Source organism: Diadema antillarum, unplaced genomic scaffold (assembly GCF_040938485.1).
Source record: "Diadema antillarum isolate AM-2024a unplaced genomic scaffold, OU_Dant_1.0 seq00001186_RagTag, whole genome shotgun sequence".
Taxonomy (NCBI): Eukaryota; Metazoa; Echinodermata; class Echinoidea; order Diadematoida; family Diadematidae; genus Diadema; species Diadema antillarum.
In genome coordinates, this window is record NW_027271985.1 from 619825 (window position 1) to 642974 (window position 23150).

The 23150-nt window shown below is 41.6% G+C and overlaps 2 protein-coding genes and 1 pseudogene across 2 annotated transcripts; all 3 read left to right on the forward strand.

Annotated features, from left to right (window-relative positions):
- Positions 1 to 3333: 3333 nt before the first annotated feature.
- LOC139744529 (G-protein coupled receptor moody-like) lies at positions 3334 to 4470 on the forward strand. Its single transcript, XM_071654962.1, has one exon. The coding sequence runs from the start codon at positions 3334 to 3336 to the stop codon at positions 4468 to 4470; it is 1137 nt and encodes a 378-aa protein (XP_071511063.1).
- Positions 4471 to 11406: 6936 nt separating this feature from the next.
- LOC139744530 (G-protein coupled receptor moody-like) lies at positions 11407 to 12491 on the forward strand (annotated as a pseudogene).
- Positions 12492 to 21811: 9320 nt separating this feature from the next.
- On the forward strand, positions 21812 to 22918 carry LOC139744531 (5-hydroxytryptamine receptor 1F-like). Its single transcript, XM_071654963.1, has one exon. The coding sequence runs from the start codon at positions 21812 to 21814 to the stop codon at positions 22916 to 22918; it is 1107 nt and encodes a 368-aa protein (XP_071511064.1).
- Positions 22919 to 23150: the final 232 nt, after the last annotated feature.

The window sequence follows — 23150 nt, forward strand, 5'->3', positions numbered from 1 at the left end:
AGGGGATGTGGTGTGAGAAAGGGTGAGCCAGAAGGCCCAAGGAGTGTGGTATGACAAAGGGTGTGCCAGAATACCCAAAAGGGCATGGTGTGAAAAAGGATGTGCCAGAAGAACCAGGGGTGTGCTGTGAGATAGGGTGTGCCCAGTGGCGTGTCTAGGGGGGGGGGGGGCGGCAAGGGGGGCACGTGCCCCGAGCGCCACTCTTTGGGGGCGCCGAAAACGAAAAAAAGAAAAAAAGAAAGAAAAAAACGAAGAAGAAAAAGAAAAAAAGGAGAAAAAAGAAGAAGAAGAAGAAGAAGAAAAAAAAAAACCCCACAGAAATAATCGCCCGGACCGGGAAGGAGGGAGAATGGGGGTGGGGGAGGGGGGGGGGGGAGAGAAAACCAAGTCAAACAAGATAAAAACAAAAAAATGACAATGTTTATTGTGTTCACACAGGAATTCCATGTTTTGAAAGCTGAAATTTCGGCTCGCTCGTTGCGCTCGCTAGCCAAAAATCATATATACAAAAAAGAAGATATGAACAAAACGTGATGATGACGCGGACAAAATGACAATGTATATTGTGTTCACACATGCCATCGTTAGAAGGCAAAATGTTACACGGAGCAGCAGCTGCAATTTTATTTCTTTCGTTCTGAAGCGATCGCCCATTTTGGATCAAACGAGGGCGCCAAAGGTGTCGAACATACGGGGGGGGGGGGCGCAAAAAAAAACAAATCAAACAAGATAAGAACAAAACGTATAATGATGACGCGGAAATATACAAATTTCGGCTCACTCGCGCGTACTAATTTAGAGTATTTTTTTTTCAAGTCCTCAGTTTGTTGGTATAAATCGATAAAGGCCGTCACCATTAATTTTCATGATTAGAATTGTAAGATTTGATAAGCAAAAAATGACAAGAATTCCATGTTTTGTAAGCTGAAATACAAAAATTTTCGGCTCACTCGCTGCGCTCGCTCGCCAAAATTTATCACAAAAAAAGATAAGAACAAAACGTGATGATGACGCGGAAATATACAAAAATTTTCGGCTCGCTCGCGGCGCTCGCTCGCCAAAATCCATCTAAATTTATTACATTTAAATCACTCTCATCTATAAGGCCGTCACTTATCTTTATTAGAATTGTAAGGTTTAATAAGCAAAAAACGACAACAATTCCATGTTTTGTAAGCTGAAATACAGAAATTTTCAGCTCGCTCGCTAAAATTTCTCAAAAAAAAAATAAAAGAGAGATAAGAACAAAACGTGATGATGGCGCGAAAATATACAAATTTCGGCTCACTCGTGCGTGCTAATTTGGAGTATTTTTTCAAGTCCTCAGTTTGTTGGTATAAATCGTTATCTATAAGGCCGTCACCATTAATTTTCTTGATTAGAATTGTAAGATTTAATAAGCAAAAAATGACAAGAATTCCATGTTTTGTAAGCTGAAATACAAAAATTTTTGGCTCGTTCGCTGCGCTCGCTCACCAAAATTTATCTCACACACACAAAAAAGATAAGCACAAAACGTGATGATGGCGCAGAAATATGCAAAAATTTTCGGCTCGCTCGCTGCGCTCTCTCGCCAAAATTTATCTAAATTTATTACATTTAAATCACCCTCAAAAGACCCCTTTTAAGTGCTTGAAAAAGCATATCATGTAGACTTTTTTTAAAAGTCCCTACCGGGATGGGGTTGGGGTTGAACACTTTTTCAGAAATTAGGGGCGCAATTTTCGCGCTTGCCCCGGGCGCCGTTTTCCCTATATACGCCACTGGGTGTGCCACAAGACTCATGGGGTGTGGTGTGAGAAAGGGTGTGCCAGAAGACTCAGGGGGTGTGATCTGACAAAGGGTGTGCCAGAACACCCAGGGGGTGTGTTATGACAAAGGGTGTGCCATAATACCCAAGAGGTGTGGTGTGAGATAGGGTGCGCCAGAAGACCCAAGGGGTGTGGTGTGAAAAAGCCTGTGACAGAATATCCAGGGGGTGTGGTGTGGCAAAGAGTGCACCAGAAGACCCAGGCTGTAATGTCAAACCGACTGGTCTCCTTCTTTCTCCCTTCTCTCTCAATCCACCCCCTTTCTCTCTCTCTCTCTCTCTCTCTCTCTCTCTCTCCCTTCCCCCTCTCTCTCGCTTGAGCTTATTCATCTTCCCTCTCCTTCTTTCTTTTCCTCTTCCCCTTCCCTTTTCTATTCATTTTCTGTTCCTCCATCGTTCTCTTTCTTTTCTATGTTACATTTTCTTTCATGTCACACATTTATGTACAATATAGGACAGAAAGCTTCCAAATAAGATAATTCTGTCTTTCACTATTGATCTGCGTACCAAGAATGATTATGTTTTCTTTCATTTTCATTACTACAGAGGACTTTAGGAACTAGATTCACGATCATCTATCTAAACTGTTTTCTCAATCTAATTTTAGCGTGTACTTAGTGCAATCTTTCAAAGTAGACTCGGGATTTTAAACCACTGCATATCGTCGGCTGAGAATGATAAGGGCGTTAAGTTGCCACTAGTGTTCGAGACCACTTAACGCCCTTCTCATTCTCAGCGGACGATATGCAGCTTTTATTGAATTCTATATAAGCAGAGAGGAGTGTGCACGATTGTTCAATTAGATCATAGCTGTGGAATCGGGACTCATTCGCGGGTGGAGTTGAATAACGAACCAGGAAGTCGGAAAAGCTTGTCAATATTGGTGGAGAAAACAGGTAATGAACTCCGGTTACTGACAATTTCGTTTCTAGCTCCAGCATCTCTCACTGTGACGATAATAACGGACAACGTGGACAAAATATAACAGTTGGACATCGGAGTGTAGTTAATGACAGGGGTGTACAGACTTATTACAGTGATATAATTCATCAGTGTCGCTAAATCACGACTTCGCAAATAGTTAACCTTCTGATGAAGCTTATTTGTCTGTGCAGTGGTAGAAACTAAAGTCTGCATGACCCTTTAGCATTTCACTTTTTTAAAGAAGAAAGTATAGACAATGACTTTAAGCGGAAAATGATATGCATAGACCATAGCAATAGCAATACCTTCAATAGAAGGCGGAAATAAGATTCTCAACAAAAACAGACAAAAGACGAGCGGTCAATAAAAAATTCGTTTCCGTCATTTGTTTCTTCGGAATGAAAATGTTTCAACGTCGACGCTTTTTGTAAAAGGTGTACATGGTAACGGCCTCTGAAAACAGTCAGCCTTCAGCGCGCTTATTCTGGTGTCACACATTTGGCTTTGTGGAGTGAAAATTATTGTGGAACGAAGAGTAACATCAAACTGTTACAAGAGGGATTGAACTTGAGCATTAACCTTAGTGATTCATATTGAATATGGAGCTTGATATCGTAAGCGAGCAAGGCAGTGGCCATTATCGCAATATATCGCTGCTGTCTTTGACTGCACAACCAGCCACGTCGGGCTTCGAATTCACCGACTACCGTCAGCGCATCGCTGTCTCCGTGATGCTCCTTGCTATCTTTTTGGTTGGAGTAGTCGGTAACTCTTTAGTCTTGGTGGCAGTCGCATGGTCTCAGAAGCTTCAAACCTCTACCAACGCTTTTGTGGTGTGTCTGAGTGTCACCGATCTCTTTTCTTGTCTTGTATTGCCATTCCAAGTCACGAATGTCCTCAGCACCAGGGGACCGCTGCTTCCTGATTCTCTCTGCGGCATCATCGGTGGAATCGCTATTTCTTCCGCCATCGCCAGCGTGATCACGTTGGCGCTCATAGCAATCAATCGCTGCGTTATCATCACCACCGAGCGCAGGACGTATGAGAGAATCTTTTCTACTGGAAACATGACGGCCATGATCCTGTTATCTTGGGTTTTCCCTCTCACCACAATGGTGTTACCTCAAGTTGCAGGTTTTGGGAGAATTGGTTACACCAAGAAATACAAATTGTGCCTTATGGATGGAGACAACAGGTACGCTTTCATTTATGAATATCTCTCCGCTTTTATTCAACTCGCCTGTTTCATTATCATAGTTGTTGCATACGGTAAGATATATATGAGTTTACGACAGAAAATGTTCTTTGCACGTAGAACTTTCCACATTTCAAATGACGGGAACACGGACGGCAGCATAGCAACAACAACAACAACTTTCATCGATCAGCATTCCACGTCGCAGACCACCCCAAGGCATGGGAGAAGTAGTGAAGCGCGGGAAGGGAATGGCCCGAAGATGCCGTCTAAGAGAGAGATACAGATCACGCGTAATCTGTTCTACGTCATTTGCGGGTTCTTCGTTTCGATCGTTCCGTATGCGATTACCATGTCAATCCCGAACAGCGGTAGGGTGCTTGTGTACATTGCGTTGCTCTTGTGTGCATCGAGCATCATCAACCCAATCATCTACGGCTTCAACCACCCACATTTCCGTATCGTTTTCCGCTCGCTCCTCCGATGCGATTTCGACCGGATACCGGAACCGTCTCCATTCTTCCGTGCATTGCGAAAATGAAAACAATGTGTACGATGTCCTGTCCTCACTGGTTTATTATGTTTTTAAATGCGATCAATCAAGTTGTTTGTGTCTGCTGTCACTTTTGCTCTTCGTCACCAAACATCTGGCTTTAAGAGGAATTCCAAAATTAAACTGCGTGTTTAAATTGCAGAATCTTTTTGATTGAGATGGTAATCTATTCTGGCACAACTTCTTGGAATAAATTTTCGGTCATAGGACTCTATAGCTACTGCCATCTGACAAGTCAAAAAAAAAAACTTTAAACAGTTATTGTAACCGTCGTGGTCAACGACTGGCGTGATGTCTGTCATCGTCCCATTGCTTTACTTGTACCTCTTCTTCTTATACCTTCTGAATAGTTATACCCACTCGTTCATGTACACACGTGTGCAAAGACTCTTATTGTTTTGTTTTGTTTTGTTGTTGTTTTTTTTTTTACTGAGGAAACTTGCTAATTGTACCTCAACTCTGCTTTTTGTGCAAGTTCACTCCATACCCCCACCCCATATTCCTTATTAGCTCGGGCTACTTGGGCTCATTACAGTGAATTTATGATGATCAACTTCATTATGTAAATCACGTGTATCTAAAGTTATGTTAAGACGATATCCCTACCCTCGAGGATAGCTATCTTCGAGGATAGACTCGTAACTAGGCACCGTTACTATAGCTATTGAGTTAGCTCGAAGATAGCCATTTACAGGGGCGGATCCAGGGAGGACCGCAACCGGCGCACGCCCCCCCCCCCTTTATTTTTGTTGAAAAAAAAAGAAATAAAAAGAAAACAAGGCAATCGCCAAATTGTGTCTCGCCCATTCGCGCACAAGGAATTAATATTTTTTATAACTCCCAGAAGTTAATTGACCTGCTTATGACCTTTGACCTTGTGGTGACCTTGAACACCCTAAGGGACATTTACCATCCAAGTTTGGTCACAAACGGACAAAGGGATCAAAAGTAATGAGCCGTAATCGAAACGCGCCATAAAAACTTAACATCAGGCCCTAAAAATTTATTGACCCCTTTCTCTGACCTTTGACCTTGTGATAACCTTTAACTCCCCAAGGGACATCTACTGTCCAAGTTTGGTCACAAACGGACATAGGGATCAAAAGTTATGAGCCACAATCAAAACGTGCCCTAAAAACATAACATTGGGCCCTAAAAGTTTGTTGACCCCTGTCTGTGACCTTTGACCTTGTGACGACCTTCACCTCCCCAAGGGACATCTTCCATCCAAGTTTGGTCACACACGGACAAAGGGATCAAAAGTTATGAGCCATAAACGAAATGCGCCCTAAAAACTTAACATTGGGCCCTAAAAGTTCGTTGACCCCTGTCTGTAACCTTTGACCTTGTGGTTACCTTCAACTTCCCAAGAGACATCTACCATCACCCAAGTTTGATTGCCATTGTAGCAACATGTGCTGAGTTACGTGTGATAAGAGAGTCTTGCAAGTAAACTTTAACGTATGACCTGAAATGACCTTTGACCTTATCATGTGACCTCTTACGGCACCATAACATGAAGGTACCCCCAGTGCATCCATCACCCAAGTTTGATTGCCATTGTAGCAACATGTGTCGAGTTACATGTGATAAGAGAGTCTTGCAAGTAAACTTTAACGTATGACCTCAAATGACCTTTGACCTTATCCGGTGACCTCCAACGGCACCATAACATGAAGGTACCCCCAGTGCATCTATGACCCAAGTTAGGTTGTAATCCAAGCAACTTATGTGAAGTTATTTGTCAAAAGAGAGTCTTGCAGGTAAACTTTAACGTAGAAAAGAGAGTCTTGCACATACTCTTTAATATATGACCTCAAATGACCTTTGACATCATCACATGACCTCTGACAACACCATAACATGAAGATACCCCTAGTGCTTCTATCACCCAAGTGTGGCTGCCATTGCTGTAACAGTTGCCAAGTTATGCATCATAAGAGAGTCTTGCAGGTAAACTTTAACATTTGTGACGGACGACGGACGGACGACGGACGACGGACGGACGACGGACGGACGACGGACGGACGACGGACGGACGCCATTTGGATCCCTTAGTCTCGCCTTCACCTCCGGTGGGCGAGACAAAAATGGGGGAGGGGTGCGTGCCCCCCCCCCTTTAATTTTGTAAACGCGCCCCCTCTTTACGGAATTCCTGGATCCGCCCCTGATTTACGAGATATCTCTAACTATATAATATACTTTTGTAACACATCATTGTTTGCATTGGTATCAGTGTTTCATGACATTTCACCTTCTTGTACAATCATTTCTAGGTGCAGCTGTACATGTATTATACTTTTGTAATATTGATGTTTCCATTATGTATCAGTGTTTCATGACATTTCACCTTGTACAATCGTTTCTAGGTGCAGCTGTACATGTATTATACTTTTGTAGTATTGATGTTTGCATTGGTATCAGTGTTTCATGACATTTCACCTTCATGTACAATCGTTTCTACTGAGGTGCAGCTGTACATGTATTATACTTTTGTAATATTGATGTTTGCATTTCTATCAGTGTTTCATGACATTTCACCTTCATGTACAATCGTTTCTAGGTGCAGCTGTACATGTATTATACTTTTGTAGTATTGATGTTTGCATTGGTATCAGTGTTTCATGACATTTCACCTTCATGTACAATCGTTTCTACTGAGGTGCAGCTGTACATGTATTATACTTTTGTAGTATTGATGTTTGCATTTCTATCAGTGTTTCATGACATTTCACCTTGTACAATCGTTTCTAGGTGCAGCTGTACATGTATTATACTTTTGTAGTATTGATGTTTGCATTGGTATCAATGTTTCACGACATTTCACCTTGTACAATCGTTTCTAGGTGCAGCTGTACAACTATCGCAACATTATTGTTTGCATTTGTATCAGTGCTTTATGACTTTTCACCTTCTTGTATAAATCGATTATACTACTTTGCAATATTTTGTATTATTTGAATATGAAAACAAATAAATGAAATGAAATGAAATGAAACAACAGGGTAGGAGAAACTGCAGTGACGACCTACTGACGGCGAACACATTTCTTATTGATTCGTCCACTTCAATCCTTCAATACGGCAGCGATCATTATTGAAGATAACAATACCGCTGTGAGATTTTTAGCCGTGTATACATGGTGTCTATGTCCGCAACTATTGTTACCACGAGTGTGGAGAAAAGAATGTTTAACAATATGGCCATTATTATAATTCAAAGGCTACAACTTTCGGTCAGTAGGTCTCAATGGCTTCATAGTCCTATAGCACATACACGATTCATTGTCAATGTCTTGAATAAACATTATCATGAGAAAATAGTATACTGGGATGAGAGCGATGTTATCAAGCATGCTTTGATAGTAAATATCGGAATTTCTAGTAGTGAAAAGTAGTCGTGAAAATATTAATCGTTAGATTTGAGTATGTTCCTGTTACTTTATTTTTTCAAGTCCAGCTCCTGGAAAATTTTGCTCAAATGTGACCGTGCACCTCAAAACGAACATAAAGTCGCACACACTGATTTTGCGTGAGGACTGAAAATAAGTGAAATGGGTCAACCTAGCCGAAGTTGACTTTTTCATATTTTCTGAAAGAGCGGGTCTTCTTTTACGTTATGCTAGAATTTGGTATCATAAAACGGGCAGGAAAGTGTGTTTTTTTAGCAGTCTATCTCGAAAATTTTTGGTAGAATAGTGTGATTAGGTGTGTCTTTAGAATTCCTTTTTCATTTCTGAAAAAATCTTGTCCACACTCTTCGCTTTCAACTCTAATAACTTTTGAGAGGATAGTGCCACTGCTTTGAAAGTTGGCACTAATTATGGACAGAATGTGTTAATGAGGCATGCTTAATTTCAGTTTAATCTGATAATCTCTTCATTGTTGTTACTCTGGTGGTTTACTTCCTGTTTTTTGTCCCATTCATCGCACAGCCAGCACGGTTTGGTAAAGATTAAGCGCTTGAATAGACACTGTACTTCAGAGCCCCTTTTCTCAGTTCACACTTTTCCTGCGTTTGCGCTTTCTTTCCAATATTTAGATAGGTTAAGAGAGTCCATTTGATTTGAGTTATACATCATTTTAAAGCTTAAAGTCTGCTCTTTTAGAATATGGTCTTAACTAAAAATTCATGTCTGGCGACTTTTTGTTTGTTTTGAGGTGCAGGGTCACAAATAAACTGGAAGGACGAATGGCAATTTGATGTAAGTGGTTCCTGTTCAGTTAATCGCTGTAACCTTACACAACATATCAAAAAAAAAATAAACAAGCTAAGCAGACAAATAAAAACTCTGCCAAATACAGTACTGTAAAGATGGTTGCAGGCCTGTTTCATGTTCCATCTAGACTAGTAAGTCTACAAATTTTTAGCTGCGAAGTGAATGTTTGATAGCCTCCTGTTTTGGTTTATTTCTATTCTAGGTGTGGGAGACCAATTCAAAATACCTACGAAAAATAGATGGACATTGGAGTGTGCTTGCATTGCAGCAAGAAAGTAAACACATCACAAAGAGAAGACATAGGCTACATACATCTAGACAGAAAAAAAAATAGCCACATGCGTATAGGGAAGAGTAGTTTACATTATGTTCCCGGTATACAAGTACTACGTGTTACAAAAAAAAAAAAGATTTCCAACTTTTGATCCTTAATGGGTTATACAAGTTGTAGTTCGATAACTATACGTCATAAAAACACTGACATTGATATGAGTGATATCTGAATAGTGTATGATTTTGTTGGATGTGCTTTGCATACGAGAGCACTTTCATTAAATCCATGATTAACTTTAAAGTTTAGTTCCAGATTTGGTCAAATTTGGACCCTCTGTACAAAATTGAACTTTACACATAGCAGGAAGCAGTGATGTGTATGTGAGTGTGTGCTTTCAAAGAAAGTGAAAGTTTAGTACAGACGGCTGGAAATAGAACAAAATCCGAAATCAAGCTTACAGATAAATCTTGAATTTGATGAAACTGATTCATAGGGCCTACTTTCATTTTTAAATCACCTCAAACAAAACTGTACCCTATCGTACATCTATTGCTCATAAATATCATCAACGTAAGTGTTGTCTGATATGTAGTTTTTTTAGCCATTAAGGATCAAACGTTGGAAATGTGTTGTTTTTTTTTGTAACACCTAGTATATCAATGACATGGCCTCGACATAGGTCCTCTTCTCTCTCTCCCCCCCTCTCTCTCTCTCTCTCTCTCTCTCTCTCTTTCCAGTGCTTTCTCTTTGTCTCACTTTTCATAACGGGAAGTGCATCTTCATGTACTTTACCACCTGATAGCTAATATACCATTTTGTTTCAGCAATTAATGAGTTTTGTGAATAACTATATAAGCACACGCAACTTACTGCCTTAACCCGTTCATTACAGGAACCTGGTGGCCTGTGTATTAAGTCCATGGGGATTTCAGAATCTAGTATCAAGACCCAAGACCCAAGACCCAAGACCCAATGCCTAGTACATTGCAGTAAGGCACAGTTGCCAATTTTGATTTCTATGTGGTTCTTGTCTCTACCAGGAAGCTGACTCACAGAATTGATCTTCTTTTATTTTCAGAAATTATTTTTTTTTAGTTTTTCCGTCTTTAATGACGTAGTCTGTTTTCGGTATAACTATTTTCGTTTTTTTATAATATTTTGATAGCTGTGTAATGTATACGCAGAGTACTCGTGTTTATTTCAACATAATGTTGGATAATGTAACAATGCCAGCGTGCCGAGAAATGTTTTTTTTTTTTTTTTTACAAGTAATGAGGAAATGAGAGCGTGTATAGAAGAACAGGGACGAAATCAAGCCACAAAAAGAAAACGAAACCTAGGACTTGAAATCTTCTAGAAGATAAGTGCCCACTGCACTTTTGGGTTGTAAAGAGCAAATCTTTAAATCTGTGCAGATTGGTCCATCACTTGATGCTCAGCTTTATCTGCATTCAGGGGTAGATCCAGGAATTCCATAAAGGGGAGGCGCCTTTACAAAATGAAAGAAGGCGCACTTGTTCCCTCGCCTCTTTTATTCTTTTCATTTCTTTTGTTTTAACCAAAAAAAAAAAATAATAATAAAGAGGGGACGCAGGCCCCGGTGCGCCCCCTTCTGGATCCGCCTCTGGCATTGGTGTTGATGTTGTTGAATAATTATGTAGGCCTATTTGCAAAATGTTTTGCTGTCATTGCATTTTCGTTGGAAATGAAAGTAAACAAGTGAAATAAAGCATCAAATCGGCATCGTCACATCGCTCGTAGTGATGGTGATCGATGACCGCTAAAATCGGTAATTTCAGCAAGGATCGAGGTACTACGCAAACTTGCCTATCTCCATGACTTATGTATAAGGTCTGCAAGTGTTTACCGTAACACGTATGATAATTCACAAAAGCAAAATCAATTCGCCAAATAACACTTGGAAATCGGAGTTTAGCATATGACAGGAATGTAGACTTACGTGCAGTGATATTTCATCACTGTCACTAAATCATGAGTTCGCAAATAGTTTACCTCCTGATGAAGTTATTTTCCACTGAAGAAGTAGAAACTAAAGTCTACTTGACCATTTGCATTTCATTTTTTTTTTAAGAAGAAAGTACAGACAACGGCTTTAAGCGGAAAATAGTATGCATCCATAGACCATCAGTAGCTATATATACCTTGAATAGAAGGCGGAAATAAGATTCTCAACAAAAACAGGTACAAATCGAGCGGTTAACACAAAATTCATTCGCGATGTCTGTTTCTTCTGAATGAATACGTTTCATCGTCGACGATTTTTGTGAAAAAACGCGATTAGGCTTATTTTGGTGTCACACATTTGGCTTTGTGGAGTGGAAATTCTTGTGGAACGAAGAGTAACATCGAATTATTACAAGAGGGTTTGAACTTGAGTATACGATATTGACTTCAGTAATTCATATTGAATATGGAGCTTGATATCGAAACCGAACTAGGTAGTGGCAACTATCAGAATATATCGCTGCTGTCTTCGACTCCACAGCATGCCTCGTCGGGCTTCGAGCTCACCGACTACCGTCAGCGCATCGCTGTCTCCGTGATGTTCCTTGCTATCTTTTTGGTTGGAGTAGTCGGTAACTCTTTAGTCTTGGTAGCAGTCGCGGTGTCTCAGAAGCTTTAAACCTCTACCAACGCATTTGTGGTGAGTCTGAGTGTCACTGATCTATTTTCCTGTCTTGGATTGCCCTTCCAAACGTTCTTAGTACCAAAGGACCACTGCTTCCTGATGCTCGCTGCGGCATCATCGGTGGAATCGCTATTTCCTCCGCCATCGCCAGTGTGATCACGTTGGCGCTCATAGCAATCAATCGCTGCGTTATCATCACCACCGAGCGCAGTGTGTACGAGAAAATCTTTTCTGTTGGTAACATGACGGCCATGATCCTGTTTTCTTGGGGTTTCCCTCTCACCACAATGGTGTTACCTCAAGTTGCAGGATTTGGGAGAATTGGTTACACCAGAAAATACAAAATGTGCCTGATGGATGGAGACAGCAGGTACGCTTCCATTTATGAATATCTCTCCGCTTTCATTCAGCTCACCTGTTTCACAATTGTAGTTGTTGCATACAGTAAGATATATAGGTTTTTACGACAGAAAATGTTCTTAGCACGTAGGAATACGCGCATTTCGAATGACGGGATAGAGACAACAACTTTCAGCGATCAGCATTCCACGTCGCAGACCACCCCTGGGAGTGGGAGAAGCGGTGAAGCACGGGAAGGAAATGGCCTGAAGATGCCGTCTAAGCGAGAGATAGAGATCACTCGAAATCTGTTCTACGTCATTTGCGGGTTCTTCGTGTCGATCATTCCGTATGCAATTACCATGTCCATCCCGAACAGCGGTAGGGTGCTTGTGTATATTGCTCTGCTCTTGTGTGCATCGAGCATCATCAACCCAATCATCTACGGTTTTAACCATCAACATTTCCGTGTCGTTTTCCGCTCGCTCCTCCGGTGCTCCTCCGGTACACCATTGGAGTGCGGATGATGATTCATTGTCAATGTCTTGAATAACCATAATCAGGAGAATATACTGGGATGAGAGCAATGTTATCAAGCATGCTTTGATAGAAAAAATCGGAGTTTCTTATAGTGAAAAGTTGTCGTGAAAATATTAATCGCTAGATTTGTGTATGCTCCTGTTACTATATTTTGTTTCAAGTCTTGCTCTTGAAAAATTTTGCACAAATAAACTGGAAGGACGAATAGCAATTTCATATACTTAAGTGGTTTCTGTTCAGTTAATCGCTTTAACCACACACATATCCAAAAAAAAAAAAAAAGCTAAACAGACATACAAAAACTCTGCCAAATACTGTAAATATATGGCAGGCCTGTGTCATGTTCCATCTAGACTAGTAAGTTTACAAATTTTACTCTGCGAAGTGAATGTATAATAACCTCATGTTTTGGTTTTATTTCAATTCTAAGTGTGGGAGACCAATTCAAAATACGTACGAAATATAGATGGACATTGAAGTGTGCTTGCATTGCAGCAGGAAGGTAAACACGTCACAAACAGCAGACATAGGCTACATACATCTAGACAGCAAAAAAGCAAATACATGTATGGCCATATGCGTACTAGGGAAGAGTATAGTTTGCATCATGTTCCCGGTATACAAGTACTCAAGTACTAACTGTTACAAAACAACAACAACAACAACAACAACAACAACAACAACAACATCAACAACAACAACAACAAAAACACTTCTTTCACTTTCCCACTTCTGATCCTTAATAGTTCGAAAATTAGGTATACATCAGACTGTCATTGATATGAGTAATTAGCCACCGTATCATTATTGAGAATTATACGATATAGCTATTATCTAAGTGAATAATAAAAGGACCTAACTCGCTGCGCCCGCTTGCACTAACTCTTATGCTTTGCCATTTTTTTTTATTGGGGGGGGGGGGGTTGGTTGTCAGTAAATATCACCATTCATGAACCAAGCCGGATCAGCCATCGTACAATAATGTTAATAATTACTTGAATTTTCAACCATAATATTGAAGAGAATCCCGAACTTCTTATATACGAACATGTTCACACTGATTTGTAGGTTTTAGCAACCTTTTGGATTCAATTATCAATGATCTGTTATTTTATATACAGGGCAAGCCACCATATAACAGTGTTTCAGCATTGTATGATTTACAAGTACAAGGAACTAAGAGATAAGTGCTATGTTTCCTACACAGAAATATATAGATTTTGGCTCACTTGCTCGTACTAATTTAGAGTATTTTTTCACGTCTTCAGTTTGTTGGTATAAATCGTTATCTATAAGGCCGTCACTATTTTGATTGTAAGATTGTAAGATTAAATAACCAAAAAAAAAAAATACAAGCGTTCCATGATTTGAAAGCTGAAAAAAAAAAAAAAAATCTGCTCGCTCGCTGCGCTCGCTCGCCAAAATCTACCAAAATTTATTACATTTAAATCACCCTCAAAAGACCCCTTTTAAGTGCTTGAAAAAAGCATATCATCTGGACTTTTTTAAAGTCCCTTCTGGAATGGGGTTGGGGTTGAACACTCTTTAAGAAACTAGGAGCGCAATTTTCGCCGTTTTCCCTAGATACGCCACTAAGGCTGCGACAGAAGACCTAGGGTGTGGTGTGACAAAGGGTGTGCCTGTAAACCAAGTGGGCGTGGTATAACAAAGGGTGCGTCAGAAGACCCAGGGAGTGGGGTGTGAGAAAGGGTGTGCCAGAAGACCCAGAGGGTGTGGTGTGAGAAAGGCTGTGCCAGAAGACCCAGGGCGTGTGGTGTGACAAAGTGTGTGCAAGAAGACCAAGGGGGAGTTGTGTGACAAAGGGTGTGCCAGAAGACCCACGGCTGTGGTGTGACAAAGTGTGTGCAAGAAGACCCATGTGGTGTTGTGTGACAAAGGGTGTGCCAGGATAACCAAGGGGTATGGACTTAGAAAAGATGTGCCAGAAGACCCAGGGGGTGTGGTGTGAAAAAGGGTGTGCAAGAAGACCCAAAGGATGTAATAGGATGAGAAAGGCTGTGCCAGAAGACCAACGGTGTGGTATGACAAAGGGTGTGCCTGTCGACCCAGTGGGCGTGGTATAACAAAGGGTGTGCCAGAATAACCAAGGGGTGTGCTGTGAGAAAGGATGTGGCAGAAGAACCAGGGGTGTGCTGTGGGGCAAGGTGGTACCTGCTCCAGGCGCCACTCCTTGCGGTCGCCAAAAACAACAACAACAACAGCAATAACAACAGCAACAACAACAAAGAAACTCGAATATACATAATCACAAATAAATGCATGACAAAGAAAAGTAAACAAAACCTCTAAGTTTTTCAATTCACTTCATTAGCAATTCAATATACTACCCCCAAATCTTGTATAAGTCATCACAGACATTTCCTCATTAAAAACAACAAGAACAACAACAAATCAGTATACACAATGTTTATACCTGAATACCCATTTTTGGACACAAGGGGGCGACATATACAATTATGAGAAATCTAAAGAACAAGTTTCATGTATGACAACTTAGGGTGCTTAACTATTCCACTTTTTCTGCAGTTCTGCTAAATTTAAGGTACATAATGTAGTTGCCTGGCAGTAATCACAAAAAAAAAGTCTTTATAAGGGCACAGTTTTAGCAGTGGTGTATCTAGGATAAAACGTAATTCCCAACTAAATACATGTTCTGAAGAAAACTCCAGCATTTCCTTTTCAATAACAAGAATTTTGACGCTCTACAACATACATATGCCTCTCTCCAACTTATATATATATGTATCTTTTATCAATTGGCCACCGTACCATTATTGGGAATTATACGATAATAGCTATTTGACAACCTAAGTGAATAATAAGAGGACCTAACTCGCTGCGCTCGCTTGCACTAACTCTTATGCTCTGTCGTGTTTTTTTTTGTGTGTTTTTGTTTTTGTTTTTGTTTTTCTTTTTTTTTTTTTTTTTTTTTTTTGTTTTTGTTTGGGGGGGGGGTTGTCAGTATAATTATATCCCCATTCATAAATCCAGCCGGATCAGCCATCATACAATAATATTAATAATTACTTGAATTATCAACCATATATTGAAGAGAATCCCGTACCTCTTATATACGAACATGTTCAGAAAATGCTCACACTGATTTGTAGGTTTTAGCAACCTTTTGGATTCAATTATCAATGATCTGTTATCTAATATACAGGGCAAGCCACCATATAACAGTGTGTCAGCATTGTATGATTTACAAGTACAAGGAACTAACAGATAAGTGCTATGTTTCCTACACAGAAATATATAAATTTCGGCTCACTTGCTCGTACTAATTTAGAGTATTTTTTCATGTCTTCAGTTTGTTGGTATAAATCGTTATCTATAAGGCCGTCATTATATCTTGATTAGAATTGTAAGATTAAATAACCAAAAAAAACCAAGAGTTCCATGATTTGTAAGCTGAAAAAAAAAAAAAAAATCTGCTCGCTCGCTGCGCTCGCTCGCCAAAATCTACCAAAATTTATTACATTTAAATCACCCTCAAAAGACCCCTTTTAAGTGCTTGAAAAAAGCATATCATCTGGACTTTTTTAAAGTCCCTTCTGGAATGGGGTTGGGGTTGAACACTCTTTAAGAAACTAGGAGCGCAATTTTCGCCGTTTTCCCTAGATACGCCACTAAGGCTGCGACAGAAGACCTAGGGTGTGGTGTGACAAAGGGTGTGCCTGTAAACCAAGTGGGCGTGGTATAACAAAGGGTGCGTCAGAAGACCCAGGGAGTGGGGTGTGAGAAAGGGTGTGCCAGAAGACCCAGAGGGTGTGGTGTGAGAAAGGCTGTGCCAGAAGACCCAGGGCGTGTGGTGTGACAAAGTGTGTGCAAGAAGACCAAGGGGGAGTTGTGTGACAAAGGGTGTGCCAGAAGACCCACGGCTGTGGTGTGACAAAGTGTGTACAAGAAGACCCATGTGGTATTGTGTGACAAAGGGTGTGCAAGAATAACCAAGGGGTATGGACTTAGAAAAGATGTGCCAGAAGACCCATGGGGTGTGGTGTGAAAAAGGGTGTGCAAGAAGACCCAAAGGATGTAATAGGATGAGAAAGGCTGTGCCAGAAGACCAACGGTGTGGTATGACAAAGGGTGTGCCTGTCGACCCAGTGGGCGTGGTATAACAAAGGGTGTGCCAGAATAACCAAGGGGTGTGCTGTGAGAAAGGATGTGGCAGAAGAACCAGGGGTGTGCTGTGGGGCAAGGGGGTACCTGCTCCAGGCGCCACTCCTTGCGGTCGCCAAAAACAACAACAACAACAGCAATAACAACAGCAACAACAACAAAGAAACTCGAATATACATAATCACAAATAAATGCATGACAAAGAAAAGTAAACAAAACCTCTAAGTTTTTCAATTCACTTCATTAGCAATTCAATATACTACCCCCAAATCTTGTATAAGTCATCACAGACATTTCCTCATTAAAAACAACAAGAACAACAACAAATCAGTATACACAATGTTTATACCTGAATACCCATTTTTGGACACAAGGGGGCGACATATACAATTATGAGAAATCTAAAGAACAAGTTTCATGTATGACAACTTAGGGTGCTTAACTATTCCACTTTTTCTGCAGTTCTGCTAAATTTAAGGTACATAATGTAGTTGCCTGGCAGTAATCACAAAAAAAAAGTCTTTATAAGGGCACAGTTTTAGCAGTGGTGTATCTAGGATAAAACGTAATTCACAACTAAATACATGTTCTGAAGAAAACTCCAGCATTTCCTTTTCAATAACAAGAATTTTGACGCTCTACAACATACATATGCCTCTCTCCAACTTATATATATATGTATCTTTTATCAATTGGCCACCGTACCATTATTGGGAATTATACGATAATAGCTATTTGACAACCTAAGTGAATAATAAGAGGACCTAACTCGCTGCGCTCGCTTGCACTAACTCTTATGCTTTGTCGTGTTTTTTTTTGTGTGTTTTTGTTTTTGTTTTTGTTTTTGTTTTTGTTTTTGTTTTTGTTTTTTTTTTTTTTTTTTTTTTTTTGGGGGGGGTTGTCAGTATAATTATATCCCCATTCATAAATCCAGCCGGATCAGCCATCATACAATAATATTAATAATTACTTGAATTATCAACCATATATTGAAGAGAATCCCGTACCTCTTATATACGAACATGTTCAGAAAATGCTCACACTGATTTGTAGGTTTTAGCAACCTTTTGGATTCAATTATCAATGATCTGTTATCTAATATACAAGGCAAGCCACCATATAACAGTGTGTCAGCATTGTATGATTTACAAGTACAAGGAACTAACAGATAAGTGCTATGTTTCCTACACAGAAATATATAAATTTCGGCTCACTTGCTCGTACTAATTTAGAGTATTTTTTCATGTCTTCAGTTTGTTGGTATAAATCGTTATCTATAAGGCCGTCATTATATCTTGATTAGAATTGTAAGATTAAATAACCAAAAAAAAAACCAAGAGTTCCATGATTTGTAAGCTGAAAAAAAAAAAAAAAAAATCTGCTCGCTCGCTGCGCTCGCTCGCCAAAATCTACCAAAATTTATTACATTTAAATCACCCTCAAAAGACCCCTTTTAAGTGCTTGAAAAAAGCATATCATCTGGACTTTTTTAAAGTCCCTTCTGGAATGGGGTTGGGGTTGAACACTCTTTAAGAAACCAAGAGCGCAATTTTCGCCGTTTTCCCTAGATACGCCAATAAGGCTGTGCCAGAAGACCTAGGGTGTCGTGTGACAAAGGGTGTGCCAGTAGACCAAGTGGGCGTGGTATAACAAAGGGTGCGTCAGAAGACCCAGGGAGTGTGGTGTGAGAAAGGGTGTGCCCGAAGACCCAGGGCTGCGGTGTGATAAAGGGTGTGCCAGAAGACCCAGAGGGTGTGGTGTGACAAAGGATGTGCCAGAAGACCCAGAGGGTGTGGTGTGACAAAGGGTGTTCCAGAAGACCCGGGGGGGGGGGGGGTGTGGTGTGACAAAGAGTGTGCCAGAAGACCCAGGGCTGCGATGTGACAAAGGGTGTACCAGAAGACCCAGAGGGTGTGGTATGACAAAGGGTGTTCAAGAAGACCCAGAGGGTGTGGTATGACAAAGGGTGTTCAAGAAGACCCAGGGGGTGTGGTGTGACAAAGGGTGTGTCAGGAGACTCACGGGGATGTGGTGTGACAAAGGGTGTGCCAGTAGACCAAGTGGGCGTGGTATAACAAAGGGTGCGTCAGAAGACCCAAGGAGTGTGGTGTGAGAAAGGGTGTGCCAGAAGACCCAGAGGGTGTGGTGTAAGAAAGGCTGTGCCAGAGGACCCAGGGGTGTGGTATGACAAAGAGTGTGCCAGAAGACCCAGGGCGTGTGGTGTGACAAAGTGTGTGCAAGAAGACCCAGGGGGAGTTGTGTGACAAAGGGTGTGCCAGAAGACCCAGGGGTGTGGTGTGACAAAGGGTGTGCCAGAAGACCCAGGGGGTGTGGTGTAACAAAGGGTGTACCAGAAGACCCAGGGGTTGTGATCTGACAAAGGGTGTGCCAGAAGACCCAGGGGTGTGGTGTGACAAAGGGTATTCCAGAAGACCCAGGGGTGTGATCTGACAAAGGGTGTGCCAGAAGACCCAGGGGTGTAGTTTGACAAAGGGTGTGCCAGAAGACCCAGAGGATGTGGTGTGACAAAGGGTGCTGTGCCATAGGACCCAGGGGTATGGTATGACAAAGAGTGTGCCAGAAGACACACGGAGGTGTGTTATGACAACGGATGCGCCAGAAGACCCAGGGGTGTAGTGAGAAAGGGTGTGCCACAAGACCCGGTGGTGTAGTGTGACAAAGGGTATGCAAGAAGACCCAGGGTTGTGGTCTGACAAAGGGTGTGCCAGAAGACGCAGGGGGTGTGGAGTGACAGAAGGTGTTCCAGAAGACCCAGGGGTGTGGTGTGCCACAGGGTGTGCCAGAAGACCCAGAGGGTGTAGTAGGATAAGAAAGGTTGTGCCATAGCAGAGGACCCAGGGGTGTGGTTTGACAAAGAGTGCGCTAGAAGACCCAGACGGTCTGCCGGGCACACTGGTCTCCTTCTTTCCCCTTCTCTTTCTCAATGCATCTTCTCTCTCTCTCTCTCTCTCTCTCTCTTTCTCTCCCTCTAAGTCTCGAGCCTATGTCTATTTTCTTTTCTCTTTTTTCTTCTTCCCCTTCCCTTTACTACCATTTTCTATTCATTTTCTGCTCCTTTATCGTTCTCTTTCTTCTCCTTGTTTCTTTCGTGTCACACATTCTGTACAATATACAGTGGCAGTATCATATTTCTTTCACTGTTGATCTGCGTATTAAGAGTGATTATATTTTCTTTCAGTGTCATTACTACAGAGAACATTAGAAATAATAATAATAATAATAATAATAATAATAATAATAATCATAATAATAATAATAATAATAATAATAAGGTCTTACTTACCCAGGGTAACCTCTTCAGTGTTGCCACTGCTCTACCAGAGGGCCCTGCCATTATCATTACCCCAGCGTTGCCAGGTACCCATTTGTACACCTGGGTCGAGAGGGGCATGGTGGGTAAGACATCTTGTCCAAGGACGTAAGCGCTGGGCGGGATTCGAACTCGGGTCCTCCGATCGGGAGTCGGGAGTCTTATCCACTATGCCACAGCGCTCCCACTCAATCTAATTCTAACTTGTACATATTGCAATCTTTCAATTAGGCAGTGGATTGCCGCAATAAATCTAAACCAAACGCCCTTTAGCTAAGGCACTCACGCGGATATTGCTATTGTCTGCCTCGAATTACGCACGTTATTAAAGCCATACAATCGTGGCGAGTGGTTTGTGCGGCACGGAGACGAACGCAACATGCTGCCTCCCCCATTCTGTATCAAATGTAGTTACCCCGAATGAGTAGCGGTGGCTCAATGGGTCAGCGAACAACACTCTAGACTACAAGAGGTCTGTGCTACAAATCTCCTGACCCAAAAAGGCTGTCCGAACGAGCTACGAGAGCTTCCGAATGGAAGCACACTCTCAGTGCGCATGCGCATGAAGAAGGCCAAAAGAGCCACGCGTCTTCTGGCCTATCTCCTCCAATCACCGCAGCTCGCGGTCAATAGGGAGCTTTAGATTTTAGACGCGCGGACGTTCAGAGGGAAAAAAAAAAACATGTTCTGAGCGTGAGCAGAAGCGTGCGTCAACTTGACCCGCGCTTCTGCGCACGCTCAGAACATTTTTTTTTGTTTGAACGTCCGCGCGTCTAAAATCTAAAACTCCCTAATGTTTGTGTATGATGCGTACACACACACGCACACACACACACGTGTCTCAGTGGCAGCATTGTCCCACACCGAGTCTGGCATTGCCCAATTGCATGCACAAACTTCGGTCGTTCAGGGGGGCGTTTCATCAACGAGTTCGTCCGAGGTTTTCACCGACAAATTTGCTATCAGCCAATCAGACGCAAGGATTTCAGTAGCTTTTAACAGTTGACAGTGTAAATCACTGACAAAAAGTTTCATGAAACGGTCCCCGGGAGTCTACGTACCATTAGGTATGACGATCGTCCGCCTTTAAAAGCCATTGCATATGCGGCTTTTACTGAATGCTATAAAAGGAGAGGCGTGTGCGATTGTTCAACTAAATTTAGATCATGTTGAATCGGGACTCATTCGTAAGATGGAGTTGAATGTTGAATCGGGACGTCGGAAAGTTTTGTAAATTGGTGGAGAAAACAAGTACTAAACTCCAGCTAATGACGATTTTCTTTAGCTCCAGCATCTCGCACTGTGACGATAACAACGGACAACGTGGACAAAACGGTTAAACTATGCGTTTTCTTTGCCACAGCAGTTAGAAATCGGATTACAGTTCATGACAGGAGTGTAACAGACTTACGTGCAATGATATTTCATCGCTGTCGCTAAATTTGCCTGTGAAGTAGTGGAAACAACTTTTTAACAAAGAAAGTGCAGATAATGATTTTAAGCGGAAAATGACAACGTGCATCCAAAGATCATATACAGCAGTTACAATACCTTGAATATAAGGCGGAAATAAGAAAAAAAACAGATAGTAGACGAGCGGTTAATACAAAATCTTTTTGCGCTGTTTGTTTCTTCGGAATGGACACGTTTCATCGTCGACGCTTTTTGTGGGTGACGGCCTCTTAAAACAGACAGACATCAACACGATTAGACTTATTTTGGTGTCACACATTTGGCTTTGTGGAGTGAAAATGATTGTGGAACGAAGAGTAACATCAAATTGTTACAAGAGGGACTGAGCTTGAGCATTAACTTTAGTAATTTATATTGAATATGGAGCTTGATATCGAAACCGAACTAGGTAGTAGCCACTATCGCAATATATCGCTGCTGAATTCAACTGCACAGCCAGCCTCGTCGGGCTTCGAGTTCACCGACTACCGTCAGCGCATCGCTGTCTCCGTGATGCTCCTTGCTATCTTTTTGGTTGGAGTAGTCGGTAACTCTTTAGTCTTGGTGGCAGTCGCAGTGTCTCAGAAGCTTCAAACCTCTACCAACGCTTTTGTGGTGAGTCTGAGTGTCACTGATCTATTTTCCTGTCTTGGATTGCCATTCCAAGTCGTAAATGTTCTCAGCACCACAGGACCACTGCTCCCTGATGCTCTCTGCAGCATCATCGGTGGAATCGCTATTTCTTCCGCCATCGCCAGCGTGATCACGCTAACGCTCATAGCAATCAATCGCTACGTTATCATCACCACCGAGCGCAGGACGTATAAGAGAATCTTTTCTACTGGAAAAATGACGGCCATGATCCTGCTTCTTTGGGTTTTCATTCTCACCACAATGGTGTTAACTCAAATTGGTTTTGGGACAATTGGTTACACCAAGAAATACAAAATATGCCTGATAGATGGAGACAGCAGGTACGCTTTCATTTATGAATATCTCTCCGCTTTCATTCTGCTCACCTGTTTCATAATTGTAGTTGTTGCATACGGTAAGATATATAGGTTTTTACGACAGAAAATGTTCTTAGCACGTACGCGCATTTCGAATGACGGGAACCAGACAACATCTTTTACCCATCAGCATTCCACGTCGCAGACCACCCTAAGGCATGGGAGAAGTAGTGAAGCGCGGGAAGGGAATGGCCCGAAGATGCCGTCGAAGCGAGAGATACAGATCACTCGAAATCTTCTCTACGTCGTTTGCGGGTTCTTCGTGTCGATCGTTCCATATGCGATTGCCGTATCAATCCCTAACAGCGGTAGGGTACTTGTGTACATTGCTCTGCTCCTGTGTGCATCGAGCATCATCAATCCAATCATCTACGGCTTTAACCACCCACATTTCCGTGTCGTTTTCCGCTTGCTCCTCCGATGCGACTTCGACAGGATACCGGAACCGTCTCCATTCTTCCGTGCATTGCGAAAATGAAAACAATGTGTACGATGTCCTGTCCTCACTTGTTTATAATGTTTTTAAATGCAATAATCAAGTTGTTTGTGTCTGATATCATCTTTGCTCTTCGTGAGCAAACCTCTGGCTTTAAGAGGAATTCCAAAATCAAACTCCGTGTTTCTCAATTGCTGAATATTGTCTTTTTGCTTGAAATGGTAATCTATTCTGGCACTACCTGGATGGAATACGTTTTCGGTTATAGGACTCT

Bases quoted from the DNA above. Each gene is read 5' to 3' on its own strand.
- LOC139744529 (XM_071654962.1), top strand. From the start codon at position 3,334: ATGGAGCTTGATATCGTAAGCGAGCAAGGCAGTGGCCATTATCGCAAT.
- LOC139744531 (XM_071654963.1), top strand. From the start codon at position 21,812: ATGGAGCTTGATATCGAAACCGAACTAGGTAGTAGCCACTATCGCAAT.